Genomic DNA, 26,430 nt, shown 5'->3' on the forward strand with positions numbered 1-26,430 from the left:
CCGCATCGTTCCTCCGCCGCCGAGAGCGAAGGAGGCGTGTCCGCGGCGCCGTCCTCCTCGTCTTGGAGAGAGAGAGGAGGAACTTGTAGGGCGAAGAACGCAAGGAAGAGTCAGCTGTGTGTCGAGGCATCCCCCCCGCACTCTCTTGTCGGGCTCCCGGTCGTCCGGTCCGATCAATGGCGTCATCGGTGACGTAATCAGTGAGGAAAAGGGGGAGCAACGCCGCGCAACGTCGCGCGCGTGGTCGTCGCATGGTGGCTCCACCTCGTATCATGTTGATGAACTTGGCAAAACTGGTTCCTTGTCCGCTTACTCGTTTAATTTTTTGTTGTTGTTGTTCCGGAGGCTGGGTCACGGTGGGCTGGGTCGCTGGGTGCGGCGAGATCGCTTTCGACACGCGGAGCGGCGTCTCCGCGGTTGCGGCAAAAGTGGAATGCACGGCTTGGGCGTTTGTTATGTGCGTCAATTCCTCATGTTTCCTGTAAACTATCATACAAAGTCAAGTCCTTACAGTTGTAGACATTTCGGCGCTACTCCCTTGACATGTTACGGCGGTTCCTTTGTGCACTGGTCGCGTTTCCTAGTCGTATATTTTAACTGGCATACACATTCGCCTTTGAACCCTATATATATGTAATACCCCGAAAGGGGTCTTTTAGGTAATAAAAATGAAATGAAATTTCTGATGCACTGCCGAAAGTCGTGTGCAGTCTGGAAAGCGTAAAGCCCAGGGGGTCTGCTTCTGAGCAACTTCGTGCGGCTTGTAATGCTTTTCCAGTGTTGCGAACCTCTTGATGCTAAGGAGATGTTTTGTCCTATCCTTTCCAATGGGAAGGATCTCCACTGATGTTAGCTAAATCAGCACCACTGCACGGTTCAGAAGCAGACCCCTTGGACTGTACACTTTCGACAAAGGCTGTACATATGGGTTGTGGGCATGGATTCGTCGCTGCACACGATGACTACAGAATGACTAAATAACCCCGTTTAGTACAATATTATGTGCCAGTTGGCCCCGAAAGAAGCGCGGCAACTGTAGAACACGTATTCTGCTCTACTTTTTTTCGCCTAGCCCATAACTCTGCATTCATGAATAGGTTTTCATAGTTTTTCCCGGTTGTCTCGGATCGCGTGAGTGCAGTACGACAGACGTTGTAAGAAAGATGGATCCGGCAGTTAAGAAAAAAAAAAAAGAACGAAAACATGGGAGAGGAGCTCAAACAGGCTGCAGCACTACCCCTGTCTTCCAGCTTTGAAACGGACAGGTGAAGTGATGCAGCTGTCTTTGCCTTACGTTGATCTTCTCTTTCATTTTTTTTGTTTGCTTTGCTGAATTCTTTTGCGCTGCGCTTTTCTTTTTTACTTCGAATTTTCGTAACGGTGCTTCTTTTGTTATCTTTCTTCCTTACTTCATATAATTTTCCTTTCCATTATTTTTCTGTATTTTTATCATTCGTCTGGATCTCTCCCCTCCCCCAAGGAAAATTGCGGGCATTCATTTTTTTCCAAAAGCGGTGATTTCGTAATACTGAAAGCTCTGCTCACATTTTGCGCCCGGCAGTATTGAGGAAATTGCCGTGTGTGTATATATATATATATAGTGTGTCTCTTGAAATTCGTACGGAATATTTTCGGAAAATAGTTGCTTTTTCTCCCCCTTATTCTTGAGACATAAACGAAAACTTGCGAGCCAATAAGTTTGTCGATACTGTCGAAGCTACAAGTCTGTTGCAACATACCAAGCTGACAGATGTTAAATTTCTCTAGACACCTAGTCGGAAATTTCGTTGTTGCGACTCCCAAGGGGACTTTTTTTTCTTTTTTTTGTCAGAAAGTGGAGGAGGGGGTGCTTGATAGGGTATGCCCGACTTCAGGGGAAGGGGGGGGGGGAGGGGCTTAAGCTTTACTTTGAGGGGATGGGGCCGAACTCAAAGGCTCATTGCACGGATACTTCACTGTAAGTAACAAAGAAAGTGCTTTTTCTCTTTCATTTTCCTAGTGAGACGTGAAAATTCTTCCCGCTCTTTTTTTTTTTTTCCTCTGTACATTGTATTGAAACTGCAGCCTCCTCCCCCGGTTGGAAGGAGGATAAACGTGGTGTTCCGGGGCGGGATATTGACCCTGGTAATATAAGCACGGCGTCGAGTAGCGATCGGCTTTCGATGCGTCGCCAGCGAATCAATCACGTGCGCGAGGCAGCCAGTATACGAATTACCCGCCCCCGAGGAGGGCAAATCGATGTGCTTGCAGGTCGTCACTCTGTCGCGGGTTAAAACAGTGGCTCCTGCGCCGAGTGCGCCCGTGTTGAACCGGTTTGACCGACCTGCCACCGTGTCGGGTGGTAGAAAAATCATACAATTAAAAGACTCTCTCTATTCGGAACTAAATTAAATGCGGAGAAAGTCTTGGGCCTGCCCCTATGCCGCGTCATGGCTATAGTGGATAAGACATGTTGTGCCGACCCCTTGTATTGACAGGACCTGTCTGGGCGAGCGGAGGGGGAGGATAGGAGGATGACGAAGCATCGGAAAAGGCAGTGTTCTAAGTTCGCATCACGACCTACTGTATATTATACAGTAGGTCGTGGTTCGCATAGGGTTTGGGGTTAGTCGGGGAAAGCGTACCGTGACGCACCTCAGCAATATACGGGTGAACAGCGTCGATAGTTACGTTAAAAGTTAGGCGTTGATTACGCTTTAAAAATATATATAAAAAATACTCCATTTGCTCTGTGGCGTCGCTGAAGATCGTAAAAGTGTAAAAAAATTCTAAGGACGATTACGGCACCCCTATTACGAAATTCGAGCGCAGCTATTTAGGCGTTTTTGCGATATATTGCCGCGAGGGTTACACATTTTTATTTGTTGTTTGCAACAGCCGCCGACATGCGGCCTTGTCTCTGTGATTTGCAGCGCACGCAACGATATTGTGCTCTTTGTTTATGCGCAGTCTCCAGAAACGGGGATTTATGATTTTCTTTGTAGCGCGATCGAGATGGGGGCGCCTAGATTAGTGTGTGTAATGGTTGGAGGCAAGCGCAACAGTTTGCACGTTGTTCCACTTTTCCAGTTTCCTTTCCGGCTTATAGAGATGTTTCTGCACCGACTTTTAATTGATCACTGCCGCATGCAGCGGCGGGCATTCTTGGTTCGATATAACCAGGAATCACGTTTGTTGCAATCGCCGCCGCCGAGTGCCTTATTTCTTTTCTGGGCGCAAGTAAGCCCCGGTAAAGAGTCGATTTCAGTACTATTGCGGCTGCCTTCTCTTTCGTGCCTACGGCCTTTGTGTGTGTGCGTGCGTGCGCACAGTTACAAAGCACTCCGTTTTTCTCGCGAGCCAAAAAGAATATTGTGCGCCGATGTCCAGTATGTGGCGCCATCTATCGGCATCAAGGGGGTCTTGGCATGCGCAATGGAACGCGGTGGCGGATCACGGTAGCGGATCGCGGATCACGGTAAACTAAATCTCTAACATTAGAGTTTTAGCTTACCGTGATCCGCGAGCCGCTACCGTGATCCGCCACCGCGCGTTACACTGCGCATGCCCAGACCGCCCTTAACTCCGATAGATGGCGCCACATACTGGATGTCGGCACACAGACCTACCTCGTCGGGACCAATCAGCTTGAGCGCCCCGCCTACGCGCTGTAGAGAGTCACGGTGGCGGATCGCGGATCACGGTAAACTAAATCTCTCTAACATTATGTGCGGTCACTGAAGTTTGCAAACCCGAAAAAAAAAAACAACAAAAAACATGCACTCACGGTGAAGTTGAAAGCCTTGTATCAACAGTTTAGTAAGTGTATGTTGTTTAGGAATGAGCAGCTTGTCGTTTTCAGTGTGGAATCGATAGTTTTATTCTGACCATGTGTCGTTGGGCAGTAGGCTGGTTTCGTATTTTCATTGGTCTGGCGCACCAAGGCTATACGCCACATTGTTCAAGCCTGCTTTTCCGTCCGTGAAACTGCAACCATAGTTCTCTCCGCTAACTCGCAAGAATTCATTGCAAAAAAGGCATGTCTCAGCATCAAGACGATAAAAGCACTCTACGTGACGATTGACCGCCGGTATATGTCCACGAGGAGTACATTAGCTTATCATGCGGCAACTAGCTACTGGTGCACTTGCTGTCAGAAGTTGGCTTCTGCGCTTAGCGCTTTTTTTTTTTCTTCTTCTTGCGACTGGGGCTATCCGACCTTGCCGCTTTAAGGACATATGAAAGGGAAAATCAAATTTATTATGTCTCTAACTGTATCTTAAGTCTTTTGTATGTCCACGAATGTTTTCTTTTTCGTTCGCGATACGCGTTGTCTTGCCTCTGAAATACGCGCCGACGCGATGGAGAACGGAATGCACGTTTTCAGTCGTGCACCATCTCGTCCTTTGCTCTCTTTTTTGCATCCTTTTCCCGCCAATTTTCTCCGAGGGACCGCGAGGAAAAGGGGAGCAAATGATGTTGGTGGCGAGAGGCGTGCAAGGCGCGGCGGCGGTCGACTGACTGCTCCAGGACCGCGTTCGAGGGCGCGTTGCTATGGAGATTGAGAGAGGAGAGAAAGAAAAAAACAAACAGGGATGCGAAAGGAATAGTGCTAAAGGAGTCTGCAGAGGGAATAAGCGGGGAATTGGGGGAAGGTGAAGACTCGGCGGCTAGGCGGGCAACCCGCTCACCGCTCTGCGACAGTTGGCGAAATTGCGTGCGCAGGCGTTGAAGTGGCCCTGGGGGTCCCCCTTCGTCAGCTGCTAACATTGTGCTTAGTGGATATACGGCCTGTCTGGCAACATTCCTTATATTAATGGCACTACAAGGGACTTCTCCCATGATGAAAGTCGTCAGCATCATAATGCCTCATAACCAGAAACCCTTGTATTAGAGCTAGGTATCATAACTTCCTTGCTCCGGAGGCAAATAAGATTTCCTGGGGGGTCGCAGTGCACAGTGTTGCTTTTCAGCACTGAGGCAGGAAAAAAATGTGAGCTTCCTTCATTTTGTATTGTGACGGATAAAGACAGTTTATTCTAGTTGCGTGCTTTTAAACAATAGCATTAAAGGCCCAATTTTCCAGAAAACCTGGCATTGTGAGCATAGTGAGCGAAGAATCACGAACATGTCTCTGGCAGGTGACGTGAATGAATACTGATTGTTCGCCCGGTTGCGTGGCATCATGGCACCATATGATGTGGCCGCTTTGGCAGGAGTTGCTAACTTTGGCAGGTTTTTTTTTGAAATGGAAGGAAGGTTTCACACCACGCTAAAAACAAACACACCGGCTAAATTTGATGCCTGTAGCCCCTTAACGCCGAAATTTGTAATGCAGCAGTCCTGAAACTGCGATAGTCAGGGCTTGTAATGTGTGGAGGTCTTCTTACTACAAACAAATGCATTCCGCGCACTTCCACGAGTAGCCTGCCACTGTGTAAAACTGCTTCAGGTAACTGACCCGTGCTTTCGTATGAAGGAATTTAAACACCCAGTATCAACTTGTCTTAAATTTCTGAAGGAGGACAGACTGAAACTGAGAATGTTCTTACATTTTGACAGTGTTGACTGTGTCATTGGTGTGGCCAAAATAAATGGTATAATTGACGACTGCCCAAAGAATTTCACTGGCATAAACGCATATTATGACATATCTAATATTGCTGAAAGAGCCGGCAACGAGATAATCAGCCAAGAAAAAGCATCAAGAACAGACACCGAAGAAGCCTAAATCAAAACGAGCATGCGCGTAAAAGGCAGTAAACATCTTACAGATAGCTCTCGCACCTAGAGTAGTCTCGCACCCAGATTGTGTTCTGGTGAATTACAGATGTTTGGAACCATCTGTTGTGATTGAGGATGTTTCTCTGCTTGAGAGCTGTCCAGTTGGCTTGAACAGTGACGAGTTTTATGTTGGGGAATGTAATTATGCAGAAGTTGCAGCTGGCTTGGAAAATTAAGTGCCCGAGGATTATTCTATCATTTCGGCTTTGAATTAAATAGTGAAAACTCGAAATTACACAGAAGGAAGAACGGCGCTGTTTACAGTGGTCGCCATCAGTGCTACAGTGCTATATGTCGGCACAGGAAGCTGAATGTGCTTATTATCCATGCAGCAGGAAGTGAAGTTACTCCCTCCTTTTTTTAACGGGCGAAGGAAAAAAGGAAATTAATTTTTAGCAATATGACTGAAGCCCAGCTAGAAGGATTGCCGCGGATCTGAAAACAGGTGATATAGTGAATTGGTTAGTGAGTACTCTTCGCTACCGGTCCGTAATGCCATCAGCGCTGTGGAGGATACCAGCAGCTGTTGCTTTTAGTTGGCTGGAAGCGGTGTTTATAAACAGAGAACTCTAAGATGTGATTTCTGTCATGGTTAATATTAACTTAGATAATAATGTGCTCTTCGCACCTAGTGTGTGATTAGGCTTTATTTAGGAGAATCATTTATTGGAAAACTGTTACTGCGAAGCTGCATAATATTTTTGATGATGTGCTGCACAGATTGCGTTGATTGTGTGTTGAACCGTGCCGTGTGCATAGATTTCGCGCTCATATTTAGATTACTGCAAGCCTAATGCAGTGGCAAGCAGTAGCTGAAACCTGTCCTCCATCTTGTTCTCTTGCTGCAGCCAAGCATGCAGACTTCTTCGACGCTGGCGTAATGGAGGAGCTGAAGCATCGGTTGGCGGGCATAAGCGCCCCGCAGTCGCCCGCGGAGCCCCACTCCTGGAACGGCTCCACTGTCACCTTCCAAGGAACGGTCAGTGCCTTATGCTCTTCAGTGCAGATGCTGCAGTGAATTCCACTTGTGAAAGAGCGTCATATAACAAGCTGTATCCGTTACTTGGGCCTGACGCCTTTCATTTGCTTCTGAAGCACAGAAAAAAAGTTGTCAAGCAGCCATCAAATGAGGCTGCAAATGCCAGCACTAGCCATAGGCCTTCACTTGATGGCTATTTACCACTAGTCCTTACAATCATTTTCATTATTATCAGTATAACCTGCACTCCTCTGTCCTCCTTTCATGATGCAGCTGTGTTCAGTTAGTGTACATTTCTGGTTTTTGGTGTTGTTCTCACACATGCTGTTTCTTTTTCTTTTTGCATTTCTCGTGAATTGGGCGGATAGCTTTGATTGTCCATTGCTTTATTGTGCCGCCAAGTGACGACGCTTGGCACACTGACTTGACGGGTGATCTCGAAGTTCAGTGTTGCACATACTGTTGGGCATCCAACAATGGATAGCACTGTAGAGAAACTGGCCGCCATGGCAGTGAGACTTGCTTAGTTGTGTCCGGCAGGTACAGGGGGTGCCACTGGTCAGTCTGCATTTTGGTGTCATATAGACAAATGCATTAGAAGATGACAGAGAAATGAAGCTGCTCCCCTGCTCTTGTTCTCCTGACCAGCCATTGTAGTTCCTCGGTCACTATTTACCTTTTATGTAGAGTAGCATTTCGGTACAAATCTGGTGGAGGTGCTAAGCCCAGATCTGAGTATCTCGTATGTTTCTGTCTCCATGGACTACCTGGCACGGTTTGCTAAAACCACGCCTCTTGCAAGCGGCACTGGCGCCAAAGTAGAAGAGCTTTTTGTCCACCACATTGCCCTGCGTCATGGTGCGCTTGAGGTTACTATTACTGTTCATGGGGCAGTTTTTACAGCCCACCTCACTCAGTGTGCGTGGAACCTTGAACAAAATAGCCACAGCTCAAGAGGACTCTGGCCAACATGCTCACTGTGGTGGAGGAAGGATGATGGGCCCAGGATTGATATATCCATGCTTGAAGGCCAAACGAAGGGGTTCCTACTCGCATGTCATTTCGCGTCGCCACATTCTGTGTAGTGATGGACGTTGCAGAGATGCGGCTGAGGTGCAGTATTGAGATGGGGAGGTCCGCTCCTGTAGGCCCGTATGCTTAAAACCTGGGGATGGCAAGCTTGAACCAAAATCCCAAGCCAGATAGACTCGAAGCACCATTTAATGCGCTACTTCGCTTCTTTGCTTCGTCTTTCTCTCCTCGTGCTGCAGACACTTGAGTCACATCGTGACACTCACCATGTATGCGGATGTATAGCCTAAAACCTGGGACCTAATTCTCTCATACACAGCGTTTGCTTGTGGCGTGGCACTGTGCGAGACGACGCGGCTGAGTCTTGTCTTTGGCTTCGAGTTCCCACTCCGCTGGATACTGTGTTGCTCGTGCACGCCGACTATGAGAGGGAGCCCGACCTCACCGTCGCCACTTTTGCTCAGCATGTGGAAAAAGTGGCAGGGAAGAATTCCTCAAAGTGCATCAGTTCAGTGAACTTGAAGAGCGGATGCAGGCGCTAGAACTGCGCGACGCCATTCCAAAACAAAACGGAAAGACCAGTTACCCACAGAGCAGTGTGTGAAGCTGTGCGAGGGGCCATTCACGCTTCCAATGGCTGTGGCTGGATGACGTGAATTAAAAAAAAGCAACTGTTCAATTGGACTATATTTCGGCAATGGGGGAACTTCCAGTCGTTTTCACACCTGCCATAGTTCACGTGCGGGCGCTACTGTTTCCTGCAGTTCAGGTTTGGGGAAGTCTTTTTGGGTGCTCGCTTGCTTCGTGGGTCATACCTTGACGTGACTTTCCCGTCCGAATTAACTGGTACATGCCTGCCGATATTTAGGTCAATAAGCATCAGATGTGCGTAGACTTATGTTGGAGTCGGCCGGGACTGCGCTGCTTGTTCGAATTGTCTGATTTTCCGCACTAATGTACATCATATTTACGAGAATCTCCGGTACGAGAGAGGAAGCAGATTTGAGCTGTGGTTCTTGCAGTACAGTTTAACCGGCATGCATAGCATTGCTGTACAGCAACTGCATACGAATCATTATTGAACGCGACGATATTTCAGTTTGACGTATTCATTATGTCGGCCTGTACAGCAGTGGCACTCTGTCACCCCCAGGCCTGTTGTCAATTAAGGGTGCAATATGTTCAGCGTTGCCGATGGGCTCTGCATTTCATTCTTTTCAGGTTGTGGCGAGAAGGAAAGAGAACACGGGCAAGGTGAAAGTCCTCTTGCACTGGGTTCCCGAGAATGTGTGAGTTGCAGTGACCTCATTCCTACGACTACTCATTTTTTGAACGTTCACTTCAGTTGAAGCCGTGCGCACGAAAAAGCCTTACGATCTAGCGCTAGTATAAAAGGCGACATATTGCCATTGTACGTTTTAGAGCGGGTGATTTGGCCGTGCAACCTGCAATTGTGAGTGGCCTTGGTTTGGTCCTTGAAAGCCGCACTTTATTGCTTTTTGTCTTTGCTTCAAGGTGTTGTGTTTAGGCAACGAGAATTTCTGCAAACATCATATTACTGTATCCAGTTTGGCTTTCTCACAGTAAATGCATCAGTCCAAGGAATTTTTAATTATTGGTAGTAGAACTAAATAGTTCGAGCTTTATGCGTGTGTAAATTTCACTCTCTTAAAGAGGTCTGTTACGAGAAAAATGTTTCAGGTACACGTGCAAAATTCTGCTTGAAACTACTGCTGCAGGAGTGCATTCTGCAATGCTTATTAGAGAGCTATATATTTTTCAAGAGCTACCTTTATCATGCATTACATTCTTTCAGCTATGCATACCAATCAGTTATGTATGCAGTGTATGCCATGACAAAAATCTTTATTGCTACCTCGCTGAGCTCTGCAGTCTAAACACCGAAGTTCTGATGCAAAAGTCTTGCTGTGAATGGACGGGAAAGCATCGCTGTGGAGTGCACGCACAGGAGCGTTGTCAAGTGGTGCTGATGGAAAAGTGTTTCGGTGTTTTAGCTTGGAGCGCATTTCTGCATTAAAGCATGCCCCAGTAGATTTGGAAGGTCCGCTGTAGTTTCTCTGGAGCCCCTCATGAGTATAGGCCTTGCATCTCTGCAGTGCTTTGGGACTCCTCAGTAAGCTAGGAGCTCGGGACATCGAGGCTTGTTCCCTCATACGACACACTCACATGGTTCAAAAGCAAATATTAGCTGTTCAAAACTGATCTTCCTGGATTTTATTTTTTAAGTATAAGGAGTGAGCGAAGCTTGCTTACGTGAATAGGTAATGCAGCCAGGCAGACATTACCTGTTAGAAAAGTTATTATTGCTAACCAAGTATAGTCAACTAAAAATAAACTTTTTTCTTCTTTGGAGTTGTGTTGCATGTTCACATTGAAGATTTGGAAGCAGTGGCACTTGGGGACCATTTCATACAAATTTAATAACACATTTGTGTTCTGAGTGATGTACGTACATATAAAATTTCATCTCAATTCATCTAGGTGCACACGCGAAATCAGAGCACTTGGCAAGAAGTGCACCTGTTGTGTGTGGTGCTCTGTTTGACTAGAGTGCAAAGTTAATGGCAACAGGGTTAATTTTTCATGGCAAAGCGAGACCGAAGAATCATTCTACGGGCAGTGTGGGGCAAGCACTGTTTAGTGAATGATGGTGAGCGATTGGTTTTAGGGTGTCTGATAAGGCCTGGTGCCGTTCTAGACTTGTCGTGCAGTCCAATACAGTGATGCCGCGCTGCTGGTCAAGGGCCATTTGGGTCGCAAGTAGCAGTAAAGGTCAATTTGCAAGGAAAGCACCCCTAAAGCAGCAGTGCATGCAAATGCGCACATGGTATACTCTATCTCACCACTTCCTTGCAGCACTGTGGAAACTAGCAGCCCTGTTAAGCCAGTCACGAAGGGTCGTTAAGCGTGCTCCTCCGCGCTGTGTTGTCTGCTCGTGGCGTTGTAGGCGTGGTTGTAAGAGTATGAACAGATCCTGTCTACGTGCCAAACCTTGAAAAAGCATTCGTTGCGATTTAGAATAGCCTTTTGAGTAATGTTATGCTGTTAATCACCACCTCACCTTTAGTTCATCGTACGCAAACGAAGCCATGGTGGCAACCTCAGGCTAGTGGCGCCATCTGGTTTTCCGAACTTCAACCATTTTTTTCATCAAACCGACTTTCTTTAGGCATGGGAGAGGCAAAATCATCACCGCAAGACAATTTAATGGTGATGAATGTTGCTGTAGGTGAGATTAGGCCAAATGAATGCCGGATGCACCATTTATGGCCAGTGAACAAACCAAAATACCCAATAACATCGACGAGTTGACTGGACAGCGAGATGGCCTGCTTCAGTGGGTGCCGCCAGGTTGAAAACGTGGTTTCAGCACATGCAGGAGTCTCAAACGCTAAGCTCAGGAAATAGCATATGTAAATCAAGCTTACATGAAAATTTGATTTGAAATAGCATTTTGCGAATGCACGCTTTAAAGCACGTCTTTTCATGCGCTGTGTGGCCTCTTTATTTTGGCACTACACTCCGCATTGTCAGACTGTCGCCTCTGCACTCACCATAGCTTTGGTAGTGCTGCAAGCAACTACAGAGGCAAAGTATATGTTGTCTGCTTTTGGAAGTTTGCTGTCAGCTGGACACCTTTCACCATATCATCCAGAGGATGCGAAATAATCTGGTGATCATCTGGTACAATTCGCCTCATAGCTGGTTTTACACCGATAGCACCAAAACTAACTTTACCACCTGATATAGCAGGAGGCTGACAGGGCGCCGTCTGTGCTGCTGGCGTCAGCCACGTGGGACCGAGAATGGAGTCCGCAGCGCAGAAGCGGACCGTGCCATTTTCTTTCCTTTGCTCTGCTCTCTAGAGTGGGAGGCTTGGTGGGCGACCCGGCTGTATGTTAGATGCATCAGAGTGGTGAGTCGGTCTCTCGAGACACCTCGCACACACCATGCTATGAAGGACCCCCTCAGATGACCGGTGGCGGCCGCTGCGGGCCTGACGCTGGGGCGTCCTCTGCCTCCTTCCCCCATCTCTGGCTAGTTAGCGGTGCGCCATCGAGTAAACGGGCAGCAGGCAGGCAACGCCGCTGCTTCCATTGCGCCTAGCGACACTTTAGAAAATTAGGAGCGGGCCATTGGAAGCGCGGCTCGCCCGTTTTTGTCTGGAATATTTCCTCTTTAGCAACATAAAACAAGATTCTTCTGTAGTTGCAAAGACACAGATAACTATGTCTACATATATCTATAGTGGCTGCACTACAACCATAGTTCTGCATAAAGAAAGTAATAAAATTCCCATAAGAAAATGTGTTAAGCAAGGAGACACTATCTCCCCAGTAGCGTCCACAGCTTGCTTAAAGGAAGTAGTTAGAGACCTAAATGGAAACAGTTAGGGATAAGGGTTGATGGAGAGTACTTAACAATCTGCGATTCGCTTATGACATTGCCTTGCTAAGTAACTCAAGGGGTGAATTGCAAAGAATGATTGATGACCTAGATGGGAAAAGCAGAACGGTAGGCTTGAAAATCAATGTGCAGAAGACTAAGGTAATGTTCAACAGCCTCGAGAAGAATAGGAGTTTACAATAGGTAACGATGCACTGAGAGTGGTAGGCGAATATGTATACTTAGGACAGATAGTAACCGCAGATCCGTACCGTAAAAGGGAAATATCTAGGAGAATCAGATTGGGATGGAGCACATTTGGCAGGCACGTGCAGATTATGTCTAGTATCTTACCTGCATCACTTAAGGGAAAATCTATATAACAGTTGCATCATACCTCTACTCGCCTATGGGGCCCAAACGTGGAGGCCAACAAAAAGGGTTCTACTTAAGTTGAGGACAACTCAGAGAGCTATTGGAAAATGTTATATGTAACATTAAGAGATAGGAAGTGTACAGAGTGGATCAGAGAAATTACTTGAGTTAATCACATCCTAGTGGAAATTAAGAAGAAGAAATGGGTATGGGCAGGACATGTAGTTCGAAGAGGGGATAACCGATGGTCGCTTAGAGCAACAAACTGGATTCCATGGGAAGGAAAGCGTAGCAAGGGGCGGCAGAAAGTCAGGTGGGCGGATGCGGTTAAGAAGTTCGCAGAGGTCAAATTGATGCAGCTAGCACAGGACTGGGTCATTTGAGGAGTATGGGAGAGACCTTCGCCCTGCAGTGGGTACAGTCCGGCTGGTGATGACGACCTAACACTGAAATTCTTTGCGTTAGTATGTCGGAAAATGAAAATGCCTTATTAGCCAGTGCTGTATCTTTAACAGTTGGTAATCATGCTGTGGATTTGTTGGGGATGAAAATTGTCCATTTTTAAAGAGCCTTGAAATATTCTCGTGCAGCTGTGTTTCATCGTTTCACTCATAGATGATGCTTGGAAAGAATCAAAAACAAGATGTGTTGATGTGTAGTCTTTGTCCAAATTACTGCCTACTGTTTCTGCATGGCTGGTGTTACACATGTTACTTTTTTTCTACTTTGAGCTCTGAATTTAGACAGGAATTCTGTTTTCCCCAGCCTGCCCGACAGCTGGGCATCCGAGAACCAGAGCACGGAAAAGGTGGTCCCACTGTCATCCCTGTCTGCTGAAGACCTGCACACACTGAACCTCTGGCCGAAGGACCTGCCCTCTCCATGCCAAGGGTCACCATGTCCGGGGTCATCGTCCGGTGGAGGCCGCCGGCGCAAGCGGAAGTGATACCGAGGTCACTCTCATTTCTCAGGGTCGCAACAAAGACGCAGCAACACTGCCACCACGCTTTCACAGTGATGCCACCTGTTGTCAACCAGCGGCAACAGCTCTATCTTCCCCCACACTTCCCTCCGGCAAACACAATGTACATGGACTTGGACTCAAACTACACCACGTTTAGGAGCGTAATTTATTTGTAAGTTTCATCTTATGTGTTCGTGTTTGGTTGGCTCTGCCATCCACCGTTTGCGACAACAGCCGCACGAGATTTCCACTGCCTTCGACGACATATGCCGGCTTCTCAAGGACTACCAAACACTTGGGCAACGGAGACACTGTATTCCAGCTGTGGTGACTACTGATATAGTGTGCCCTCGTTCAGTGTAATCATCAGATTTACCTGGACGGTGTAGTCCGCAGCGAACCGCGGTCGAAAGGACTTGAGCCGCAGTTCTATTCTTGATAAAAAGAGTACGACACCCAGTGGATCATTCCACAGTAATAGACTTGGCAATTTCTCGACAAACCCTTTGCCTGGGTGCTTTAGGGTTCTCGTTTCTGCGCCAGCACTGGTGATGTCGATGGCATGTCCACTGCTGGGCTGCAGTCTTTTTGTCGACAGACTGCGACGATGGCTCACGACAGTCACTGCCCATGTAGAACATGAAAGGAGGAGATGCGATGGAAGGTCTCCAGCAACCAACACTATGCAGGCGCTTGTTGGCCATTCACTGTGCTTGAGGTTTCAATGCCTTTTGTTTCTTGCTTTTTTTTCGTGTCCCCAGACATTGGCAGGGATGATGAAAAATGTTTACATGTCGGGCCAGCTTGTGCACCATCCTGAACTGCATCTGCTTGAAAAAAAGGAAAATGAAGAAAGATGATTTCATTTTTAGTCTCAATAATGCGCAGCGTGCATGCATCAAGCTGTTGAAATGTGATCTCTTGGTGAGGTGAATCTTTTCTTTACTGTAGCGACATAGTGAACTAACCTAATATGATGCAAAATTTGTGGAATCGCGTTCCTTGCAGCTTCGGGAGCGTTGCTAAGTAGTTTTTGGGTTAAAAATATGTATTCGTCTATTTCTCTGACACACATGTATCATGCACAACCAGTTCAAAGTTTTTGGTGAGGGAACAACTCCCTTGGCAGCAGATTGCAGAAAATGATTACAGCGGTGCGGTTCAGGTGTCCATAGGAAAAGTGTGCGCCTTCCTTTTGCTCTGAACCAATTATTATTCAATTGGTATTTAATGGAGCTGTATTTTCCACCCAGAACAAAAATGTTTGGTGCGTGCACTCATGCGTTGTGTTTATACACTTTGTATTATCAGTTTTTGTAATGAGATTTTATTTGCCAGTCAAGTTGAGAAATTTTCGAATAGCATGTCTCAAGGAAAGACAAAGGAAGAAAAAGCATGCACCTTTGCTTTTCAGGCAGTTAATAAGTTTTTAACCCTAAACAACAGCATTTGGTTCTGCTGAGGCTATTCCCTACTTGCGAAGATGCTGTGCTCTCTTTGTTGTTGCGGTTATGGTGCACATTTTTGTGACTCTTAAAATTGACGCCCGGCGCTGATGTCTTCCCTTTCTCGTAATGAAACCATGCTGGTACAGTGCATGGAGGCAAACGCTGAATTACTGCCATATTTGATGCTTTACACTTATGCAAAAGGATTCCAGTGAATCGAGGAGGGGTGCTTTGTGTCATGGACAGACTTTGCATATGCAATTTTTGAGTGCGAAGAACTTTCAGGCGGGGTTTATTAGCTCTTTTCTTCCTTTATGCAAAACCTTCATTGTTTGGGGCTTGCGCATTCGCTGTTGATGAATGAATGGAGTCAGGCGTATCAGTCATGCACCGAATGTTTTGGCAAAGACTTTTAAACATATACATAAGTTGGGTTTTATTGTGTGAAGGCAGTTTTTGTGGCATAGTGGACATGTGAACAATCGGAATTGTGTGAGATGGAAGCTTGAACATGCTGGCTTGTCAGCGTCGCCAAGGACTCTTACAGGGCGAGACAAGAACATGGACACAGTCAACACCATGTCTGTGTAGTGCGTACTCATCTTGTCCTTGTCTTTTCTGCTGAAGCGATAACAGGAGTCATGTTTAACTATCTAGTGAAGCAGCGCAACGGCACAAGGCCAAGTAAGCAAGATGGTTGACTAAATTTTAATAGCGAAGCTTTTAACTGTTGCTGTTGCTTGTAGGTGGTTTTTGAGACAGTGGAATCTCCAAATCAGACTCCCTCCCCCCATTTTTAGTGTGTTAGCTCTACTACTTGGGGTGTAACTTCAGATTCCCTCCCCCACCCCAGCACTTAATTACTTTGACCTCATTGTCAGTGTCCACCAAAAAGTGCGACAGAAACTGCTTGTTCCTTTTCCCGTAAACCTGTGGTGGTGCAGTCTTAAAGTGCTCGACTGATGTGTCCAAAGGTGCCGGATCGAATTCCGACCACGGCGGCCGCTTTTCGATGGAAGGGAGAAAGATGTCAGTGCACATTAAAGAACCCCAGGTGGTCGAAATTTCTGGAGCCCTCCACTACAGCATCTCTCATAGCTTGAGTCTCTTTGGGAAGCTAAGCCCCGTAAACCAAACCAAACTTTTCCCCGTAAACAAGCTTAAACAAGACATATATAAAAAAAAGCAGAATGAAAAGGCAGTGTTGAAGAACTCTGTCACGTCTTCTCTTAAGCCAAAGCTTGAGCGTCGTCTTAATTCAAATCGTGTACAATCTTGCTAAAGCGTTAAAAACCATGCTTAAAGAGCTTTCACTCGTATAACTAGATTCAAGCCATGCTTAAACCCGCATTAGTTTCCCATTCCAGGTTGGTGCTTCCTTCATTGGTTTCATGCATAGTAACAGCACCCGATTTAATGTCAACTTCAGGCGATTAAAGAAATTTTCCGGTTCTTTTTGAGAAATATTTCATTAATAGTAGGCACCTAACTGCAGTAGTGAAAAAGAGCTTTTACAGCAAAGTTTTATCGGCTTGCTAGCTAGCTTGCAACCAGTTTTTGAACGTTCATCATCACAGGTGTTTACTGTGGTTTGATCCCGACTATCGGGTTGCATTTTGATGGAGGTGAAATGAAGTGGCGTCCTGTGCTGTGTGATGTGAGTGCAGGTTAATTGCTCTGGAGCCCTCCACTGCAGCACCCCTTTCTCTCTTTCCGCATTTACTCCCACCTTCCTTCCCTTGTGAGGTGGTTTAGGTGTCCACAGAACAAGTGTGACAGATACTACTGCTGGGTTGCATTAATTACTCCGGAGCCCTCCACTACAGCACCCCTTTCTCTCTTTCCGATTTTACTCCCACCTTCCTTCTCTTATGGTGTGGTTTAGGTGTCCACAGAATAAGTGTGACAGATACTGCGCCTCTCCTTTCCTGTGAACCAAATTATTATTATCATCACAGGTGCTGTTGTGCCACAAAAACAATCTTCACACTTTAAAAAACTCGTTTTTAAATATGAAGGAAAGCTTCGTTGAAGCACCAGGAATATGAATGGTACGCATGATAGTCATACTTATGCTGCGTGCAGCTGTGAAACACAGTGGCGATTTTCTTTGGCCTTATTGGCAAGAACTTTAATTGCAGAGGTGTTGGAAATCTTTAGAAATTTTGTAAGCGAGAAACAGGCTCTAGTTCAGGCTTCTTTTTTGTTATCGAAGACACTTAGAAATCATTCCACTGTAGCACAAGTTGTTTTTTTCTCTAAGCACTTAAATTCTTCCTGAATTTGCGACACCCAATGTGTTCATTGCATTATAACCTGCGCAGAGTTTCCATTGGTCGACAGTAAGTAGCCAGCTGACTTGGATACAACCTGCGTTCTCTCATAATCCAATTTGTTCACTGTCGTAGCATGCACTGCAAACTTCCAACTTTGAGAGGCAAAATTTGGTGTGCTAGAAGGCGAAGAATTCGGCTGGCCAACATCTGTGGCCCAGATCTACTTAGAACGTAACTTCAAAATCTGCCTCTTGGAAGCCATTACCAGGAACAATTAGCAGTTGTTTAATTTACATATCGTTATGGCATTACACGCCTATGGTTTTTTTTACAGTTCATTCAGCTAGAAGCACATAAGGTAATTTCGGTACCAGTTACTGGTTACTCCAGGTAACTCTAAAAGAATGCGACAAGTACTGCCATAGCTTGTATGAAATGTATGAAGGTTATGGTTGAGGCGTGGGCAGAGAAAGTCAAGCTTTTGTGATCTCAACTGTTCATGCATGCAGTTTCCTGCAATGAGCAACACGTACAATGAGGGAGTGGTGGTGTGTGGAGTAAATACATGCCAATGGTTGCGGAGGAACCGCAAACCACAGGGGGATCAACTATTTCGCCTCTTTGTCGCGTGCTTTGGAATTGAAGGCTGGTAAGGTGTGCGAGAATTAACTGTTACTTGTAGCCTCAGTGGTTGCGAGTTCAGACCATCATTCTGAGCTAGTACTTGCATTATTTATATCTGGGTCATTTGGATCGCTTTGTTTTTTTAAACAGATGAGGCGCCATTAAAAAGCAAATTTTGATAACCTGTGCAAAGTATTTTTGGAATTGTAGGACATAGGTGAAACGTCCAGGAATTTCGGTCTCATCACAAATAATCTTCATGAATTTTTTTTTAAGCACCGTTAGTATTGAAATTCGATTGTTCCAGTCATTTGTGGCTGTGCTGGCATTTGTTAAATGATGCTGGCATTTTTTCAAGTGCAGAACTGCTTCGCATTTTTCAAAGAAACACTTGTGGTTTACGGTTCCTTCAGCAACCTTACTGAACCCAATAGCAAATGGGATGCAATTTTTTTCTCGTCCATTTTTTGTTCTTTTGTATGGAGCGCATCTTTCGGACACAGCACGCTATTTTACGGGACCACGTGCCTTTTGTGTCACTATCTCTGAATGGACGACTGACTTGAAACGAGCTTCGCATGTTGCATGAGGCACCTCCCAAGGAGCACAAAAAATTGGCCCAATATTGGTGTGTAATGCGAATGTACTGGTCTCACATTGGCCAAACATTGGCAACACAGTCCCAATATTGGGTGGCGGTTTATTTTATTGAGCTTATGAGATAGTAATTGTTGCCTGTGTCATTGGCTGCAGACATTTTTTTTTTGCCGAATGAGCATTTATGTTTGTTTATATGCCTAGCTAAAGCAAATTTAATTGTCTCAAAATAGATGATATAAAAAATTATTTGAAGGCATTGGATCTGCAACTGTGTTTATTAATTGTGTTTTAAAGCTCTTTGCACAGAGCAGCTTCAGAAAACTATTCTCTAATGCACTGAGCATTCCTGGTGTCAATTTCTGAAACACTGAGACACGGTATTTGTTAACACGTAAGAATTTAACGTGAAAATGCCTGAAGGGAGTGCATTAATTTGTTTCAAAATGGTCATCTTAGGTGCTTGCTTGGCGGGTGCTTATGCGAGCTGGCTTCTGAAAAAGGTTTCTGTGAAAAAGTGTTGAGGGCTTTGTGACTAATAACACTGTGCAAGTTCCAACCTTTGTGTGTTGACTAGTGCGATATGCTTGGCATTGCCTCGTTCATTGAAAAGGCTGTCGTTGAATATTCAACTGCAACACACTGATGTACGGGAGACTTACGATAGCTGATCTGCTGGATGAAAATGTCGCTCTGAGCTGGCAATATTATTTTTGCCAGCTTTGAAATGATTGACTCACAGTTGACGTTTGCTGTCAGGCAGGCATGGTTTAGGTTGCCTGTCGGACTTGACGCCGTGAAGTAGGGTTTTTGAGATTGTCATCAAGGATTGTCTTTGGAAGTGTAGCTAAGGAGCAGCGAGATACAAGTGTTAGTTTTGTCTGCTGTTGTGACAAAGGGACTGAACCTCGGCTGGTACTTGTCACAGTTTGTGCAGTGTGTGTCTTGGATAGCATAGTGAGCAACTGCCATGCTGCAACTTGGGCCATCTGAGATGCTGCGAGGAGATGTTTTTCCGTTTTCGCATCAACATTTTCTGGCGTTCGTTTTACCTGGTTATCTCAGCATTATTCACATCAGCATGCCATCAGACATAGCTGCCGTTGCTGCTACGGCCTTCACCATCACAATCTTATTTATTCCACTCGCTGCGTGTAACCTTTAACCTTTCACCCAGCACTACCTTTCGCGCATGGCAGTACAGCTTCGTGTGAGTGTTGACGAGCGGGTATCCGCTCAATGTAGCCGATGGCAGCATTACAAACACGTGTTATAAAGTCTCAAGAACAGTGCTAGGCAAAGAGTTACCGGAGATAGTGACATGTCACAATGCTATATGCTGTATCATACAGAGGAATATATCAACTTTCATAGCTGAGCTTGTAACGAATCTTATTGTATACCTGTGTATATTGGTAAGCTGTGCCCATTTACAATTGCAAAACTACTGCCCATGCTGTGAATGAAAAAGACTTCTTTGCCACTGTAGAAAAGGAGCCGCATGCGTTCTCCCATCAACCTCTTTGAGACACAGAGCTTGGCACATTTTTATGTCTGCCTGCAGACTTGCATTAGGTGTGAGAAAGGTACTCCATTGTTAAACTAGTTGATGTAATGATGAGAACATCAGGCGTTAAACTCTCCACTCACAAAGACCACTAACGGCATCCCAATTATGTGAAGAAAGGGTCAATTAGCGATGCATAGAAGCATGTTTTTCACACTACGTGCCCTAATTGTCAAAGGTTGATGGGCTTGCACATTCGGCCGATGTATATAAACACCCCACGAGTTGCTTGGAACTCCCAGTGTATACATCTTCCATCTTTGTGACCAAGTCTCCCGCTCTACCAGCCAACATGTTCAACACTGCCATTGTAAAGAGAGTGAACAGCATGTTTTTAAATAAACTGTTACATAAAGGTTATATACTACTATGCGAAATGAAGAATATTATATACAAGGCTTGTTAGGCATGGCGGCTAGCATGTCTAGCAGAAACTATACTATATGTGACCAAGCACACAACGGGTGTGCATCAAGCTTAGTGTGTGTCATATAGAGGTAATGTCCGGGGGGGGGGGGGGGGTTCTTGTTTTATGAACTTCATGTTCCCTGTAAAGAGTCATGGTGATTGGCCCGAACATTTGTGCATCTTGATTGCATGCATTGGTATTGTACACATGGCGCCAATATCTGTAAGAGTGCACAACATTGAGTGGACGCTCGGCATTTCACGGTAGTTGGAACTCGTAATGCACTTCTGTTTCAAGGTTCAACTATGGTACTGCTTCTATAGTCTGGCTGTGTTGACATCATAGACAAATGTGCACTGGTAGGAGCTTCCAACTTAGCTTGAGGCTGGCGTAGCTGCTGTCAGCCGTTGGAAATGCATCAGCCCTGCAATTTTTTCATGAGCAGACAGTGTCGTTCCTTCTCATATCTGCTGCAGTTTCTTCTATTCCTTAATCAGTATCATGCTGGTGGTAACTTTTGGTGTTGTCTGGTTTCCAAACGCGCTGTTACAATTGCTGGCCGTTTCGCTGCGAAGCTATATAATCGCACTAGTTGCAAAACTGCCTACAAAGCCCACATTCAAAAGGGGTGCACTGGTTGCCTCGAACTTCAATTTTCGTGGAAAACAAAAGGGGGAGGTTGCTGCACCAACAGTGGCACTACTGTATGTTCTAGGACGGTCTACTGAATGGCTTGAAGATAAAATCTTGTTAAAAATTTATGCTATGATAAGGGGATAGTAAAATTAGTCAAGGAGATGCAGAAAACAGTAAAATACTAAAAAAAGGCATTGTTAATGTTAATGGTAGACAGCGTGGTAACAGTGGCCATTCCAAACTCCTGTTAGTATACATACTTCTATTTGCATTAGAAGAGAGTTGAGTGGTATAAATGAATGATTGGTGTTGGGTCTCAAGGGTTTACAGAAGTCACTATAATGGTTAGAGCTCATTAGCAGGGAGATAACTGTTGGCACGCAGTGTTAAAAATGCAGCTTCTGAACATCCATTTAACTATTTTTAATTGAAGTTGTTGCAGAGATCACAGCATGTTAAGCAACTGGTGTGGTTATAGAACTCTGGTAGTTGCATCATGGTGAAGAATTACATCACACTTCAGTAAAACTCAAGGGCCAGTCAGTTGTTGTAAAATGTTTGAATCTGGTCATCTCTTTCTCTCTTGCTGTACAAAAGTTTGCTCGCCTACTTTTTTACATGCTAGGCAAACCTGAATGTCCGAGAATGCTTCAAATGTGGTGATTAGGGTGACTATCCATCATTTTAAAAAGTCAGAACTGGTCACATCATATGGCTCGGAATTTCTGAACCTGAAAATAACTTCTAATGCCTGCACAGCACATTCCTTTTTCCTAATGATTGACATAACTTGCCAAAGAGATTAACTTGGGAAATCAGGTAGTAAATATTCATGTTACCTGTATCTTTAGCTGCTTGAGACCTTGTTGCTTTTTTCTTACAAATAGCTCATACTAACACAGCATTCCAAACCACTCTAAAAAGTGATAACACTATGCTATTTCATTTGAGGTTATTGATTTTTTTACATTTACAAAAAATTAAACACAGGCTGCCAATATGTGGTATATGATAACGGTCTAGGAAATGCTACTAATTAATACACCACATTGTCTTACCCCTAAATCACCACAAGAGGCTCCGTCGACTGGTACCGATCGTCTGCTTTAGTGTCTGCATTGTTTCGCTGAAACAGGGGCCCGTTAGCGATCGTCTACTTTAGTGTCGTCTGCGTTGTTTCGTTGAAACAGGGGCCCGTTAGCGATCGTCTGCTTTAGTGTCGTCTGCGTTGTTTCGTTGAAATAATGGCCTATATAGCTGCTTCAGTGCATCCATTACTTGTCTTTGCATGCTCATGTTTTTCCAATCGCTGTTGCCTAAAATCCACGAGGGTTGGCTGGTCAAGTGTTTGAGAGTGAGTCGACGCCTGTCTGTTCCTGCAGCGTCACGATTGTAAACACTGCGTTGGCAAGTATGTTAGTTGGTTGCATGGATTGAGCTTGCGTGAAGGTATGTTTTTCACCACTGTGTTTGCTCTTCGCCGAAAACTGTGGCTCGAGTATGTTTCTAAAGGTTACCATTTAGCGGCCAGTTTTATGCGTGACGGCTTCCACCATTGGGTCTGTTTTTTGGTCCTAGTCATAGTTGCAGCTAATGTAATCTTACCGCAAGCGAGTCTTGGAGTAACGTCACTGTTGCTCAGGCAAAACTTGCGTCAGGATAGGTTGGCATTGTTTTTGGCTCCTTTCGTTTTCTTTTGTTAGTTGTTTTCGTGGCGAGGCGTTTGCAGAGGAAAGAAAAGTAGAGAAGCTCAATTTTCACCGTTTTACACTGTAGCGATGCCAAATCCGAGGCTGTTTGTGTATCGGGTAGTCCTGGTAGCCGTTTAGTTCTTCAGACGAAGGCACTTACTTCAGTTGGTGGCGGGAGACTTGTTGAATGTAACGCTTGTTTTTCTTGTGGCAATGTTTGCGTTGCGTGCTTGTGTGGGAGCCCTTTGTTGCATCTCGGGATGATCTGTCTGTCTCTTCTGTAACTTCATCTTTCTCTTCCTTTTCCGGTGACACTCCTAATTCCAAGAAGAGTTACGTCTACCGTTTGCTTTGCCAGATTCAATTCGCTGAGCTTGATTTAGAAATTTGTGGCACCCTGTTGACAGCAGTGTGCTAAGCTGGTAAAATTAGCTGAAAAACGGTTTACTCTAAGCCTAATTTGTATGTTAGGTAAAGCAAATTGCACAGTACTGTTTCATTGGTTTACATAGGATGAAATGTTCACAGTACGGCTGTGGAGTGCAGCACACTAGTTTGCATATGCCGTTCTGCTTTCTCCAATTCTTTTAAATAACCAACGAGACCCAAGAGCTCTTGAGAGCGTATTCTGTTTCTTTCCCCATTTTCGTTTACGTTGTGTTGGTATAGTTATGCTTTTGTATGCTAACCACAGGACGTGGAAGCAGTCGGCTATGATCTCGCAGACCGGAGCAGATGGTCAGGTATGGTGTCTCACCATCTGCTTTCGTGTCTCCCTTCACGCCTTGTTGGACGTGAAGCAGTGTTTATCATTGATTTGTGTTGGTTTAGTCTTGAGGCCAATGGCAAGCACGTGTACTGAGGCGGTGCTCAGCAGTTTGTGTTGACGGAGAAAAATAGATACACGTGTGTATAGCCCTTCACTGCCATTTGTTGAGTACATGCTTTTGTAAGCCCCTGCTTCGTGGACTGCCAAATTTAGTGCAAAGAATGTAGCGATTATGTGGCCAATACTTTGACTGGACTGTTTTTTGTGTTTTGTGAGTGCTGTAGACTGATTGAGAAACATTCGAGAGTCGTTGCAGTTGGAGAGAATGGTTTGTTTTGTGTTGGTTTACCTTGGAATGGAATTTTATTGTTTTTTTTTTCGGTTAAGGGGAACAGATACTCTTGGGCTTTGCTTTTCTTCCAGCGTAACCAGTATTAGTATTTAGACAACACAGGATGAAGATTTGTAAAAGGTCTTGTTGGACTTTTCGTACTAACAGCGATGATGGTAACCACCAATGATGCCTATTTTTGTTAATTTGCTGCAACTGGGACCAAGGTATTTTAGTGTTTTGCGAGCCCTTTTCGCATCATGGTCATTGCGGATTTAGGTTTTCCCCGCGTGTTTGGCTTATTTTACGATCTGCGAGAGGCGACAGCTTGATCTTGTTAGAAGAATTCTTGTCTCGCTTGAACAGAAAACTGCTGTAATGATTGCCTGGCAGGTTCGCTAGGTTCCGGTTTATAGGTCATGTTGCATAATTTACGCAATAGCATGGCGAACTGTCACGAGCCTGAAATTGGACGCTGTGGAGGCACGATACTAAGCAGTGTGTTACCTAAACCAAATTAGCAAGAACAGGAAGCCTGTTATCAATGATTGTACCTCTTGCCCAGCTCAGTTTTGTTGCAATCTTACAGATCCATATTAACAGTGTTCATCAGCAGTTCCGAATGATGTTTTATCTTTTGTTATGTGTTTTCCTTTTTATCTTGTTGTTTGATAGGTCTGAGGACACGGTGCCAACTCGCACGTCTATGGCTCGCACAGGAGAAACTTAAAGCAATGCCTCTGAATATTGCTGAGCGGCCACATCGATGAGTGCAGTCAGTCTTGATGGTATCGTAACATTGTACAGAGTAGTACATAATGAATTCTGATGATGCTGCTGGTTATCTCTGAACCAAAATATCTGCTCTTTTCACTGTTTTTTTTTTGCACAGTTCTCAATTTTTGGGAGAATCTGTTGTCAAAGCATGTAAATTATTTGTTTCTAGCTTGTGTTGTCGTGGTATTTGTATACATAATAATATTATATTAAATATAATTGATAGGATGCACTCGTTTGGAGCTGATTTTTTTTGTAGCCATACTTTATTAGTGGCCTCGGACTCTTGCGGGTGGCCCAACGTCATGTGGTGATGGTGATGTAGTGTGTGCAGCTGCAGCCTTTTTTCTTTGTGGGGTTGGAAATTATGTTTCCTGCCCCGTGAATATGTATTGCTGCTTTTGTAACTTTCTTCTTGTTTTCGCCCTTCTTTGTTTCGCTGGAAATGTCACAGGGTTGGCCTTGTTTTTTGGCAGCAAATTCATTAGGTTGATTTGCTTTTTATTACAATAGGTCCTCTTTGTATCTTATGATTCTTATTGGCTCATACGGGAAACAGCATAGCCAGAACCCAGTCAAAAACTATTGTGATTCACTTATTACATCATCTAGAGGATTAGCTAGATGCAAGGCTGGTAACAGACAAATTAATCGCTACCCGTTTTTTATATCTTCCTTCCATGAGTTAATAAAAATGTGGCTACGTTTTCATTCTCTTTCTGTGTCGAAGGGTACCAAAGAGGTTGTTGCCGGCCTTTTGAAGTAACTGTTTTTTACAGAGACTGGTTTATACCAATTCATTAATCCCAGGCAGAAGGCTCTAGATTTAGCCTCTATTTAGCTTTCCCATTGATTGACAAAATGGCGGACAATTGTCACAACTGTACACCATGGGTGCAGTAACGTAATGTGTGGTCAGGTTGATCGGTACGTAGTGTCCCTCAAAGAAGGCCACGCCTGTGAAGTTTCTGGCTGTCAGTGCAGCTCGTTTGTTTTTTCCATCTGTCCGGCTGCGCTGCACTTTTGGGATGGTGAAACGCACGTCTTGCTGCGAACGACGGGTCTCCACTGCGTAGCGCTGTAAAAATCGTGCCACCGTCTTTTGTACACACTTTCCTTTCACCATTCTTTTATTACCTAAGTTGCTGGCAACTGAGTGTTCACAATGACGACCAAGGGTGATTGATGTCTCTTCACGGACTGTCTTTTGCCTGACTTATGTTTGTTCTCCAGGGGGCAGATTGTGTGTATGAATGGTTATTGATGAGAGCGAGTTTCCTCGGTTGTGCTTTGCGTGTGCTAGTGTGTATGGATTTGCATCTCGTGTTGTTGAATGGAATGAACATGTGTGCATATGTGAAATGTTTGATAGCTGCCACATAAAGAGTGTCTGTATGTATGTGCACGTTCCTTGCCATCGGAAGTTTGCGATGAGTTCTAGATGTCGAAGTTCCATTAGCCAATAAACACATTCATCCTTTTTTTTTTACATATGTATGAAAACAAGGAAAAAAAGAGCGAAATGTGTGTCTGTCTGTTGGTGACCTTTCCTACAGCAATTTCTGTACTGAGGAACCTTCTCCTGGGTGTGCGTCACTGTCACAACTGTAGTCCATCATATCTGAAAACTGCATTCATATACTGGCCAATAAGGTCATGCTATATGTCTGCTGCTTTATTTCGATGGATAAGCAAGCATGCATGGTGCATGGCGTCACACATGGACACAAACTCACTCTGAAACTCGGGCCGCTGAGAGTTACTAAAGGCTCCAGCTGGCATCCA

General features: G+C 45.0%; 1 protein-coding gene across 2 annotated transcripts in view; it reads left to right on the forward strand.

The window, feature by feature from the left end:
* The window catches only part of jing (AE binding protein 2 jing), a 155,500-nt gene extending 129,214 nt beyond the window's left edge, over window positions 1-26,286 (forward strand). Inside the window, exons 6-8 of one of the 2 annotated variants that reach the window (XM_084584553.1) lie at window positions 6,612-6,742; window positions 8,996-9,063; window positions 13,322-26,286. In XM_084584553.1, coding sequence (XP_084440679.1) covers window positions 6,612-6,742; window positions 8,996-9,063; window positions 13,322-13,502 — 380 coding nt within the window. In that variant the 3' untranslated portion in view covers window positions 13,503-26,286. The remainder of the gene's footprint in view (window positions 1-6,611; window positions 6,743-8,995; window positions 9,064-13,321) is intronic. The other variant, XM_084584554.1, reaches the window with a different exon arrangement.
* The last annotated feature ends 144 nt before the right edge of the window (window positions 26,287-26,430 follow it).

This window comes from Amblyomma maculatum, chromosome 11, assembly GCF_055883805.1.
Source record: "Amblyomma maculatum isolate TAMU_Amacu chromosome 11, ASM5588380v1, whole genome shotgun sequence".
Taxonomy (NCBI): Eukaryota; Metazoa; Arthropoda; class Arachnida; order Ixodida; family Ixodidae; genus Amblyomma; species Amblyomma maculatum.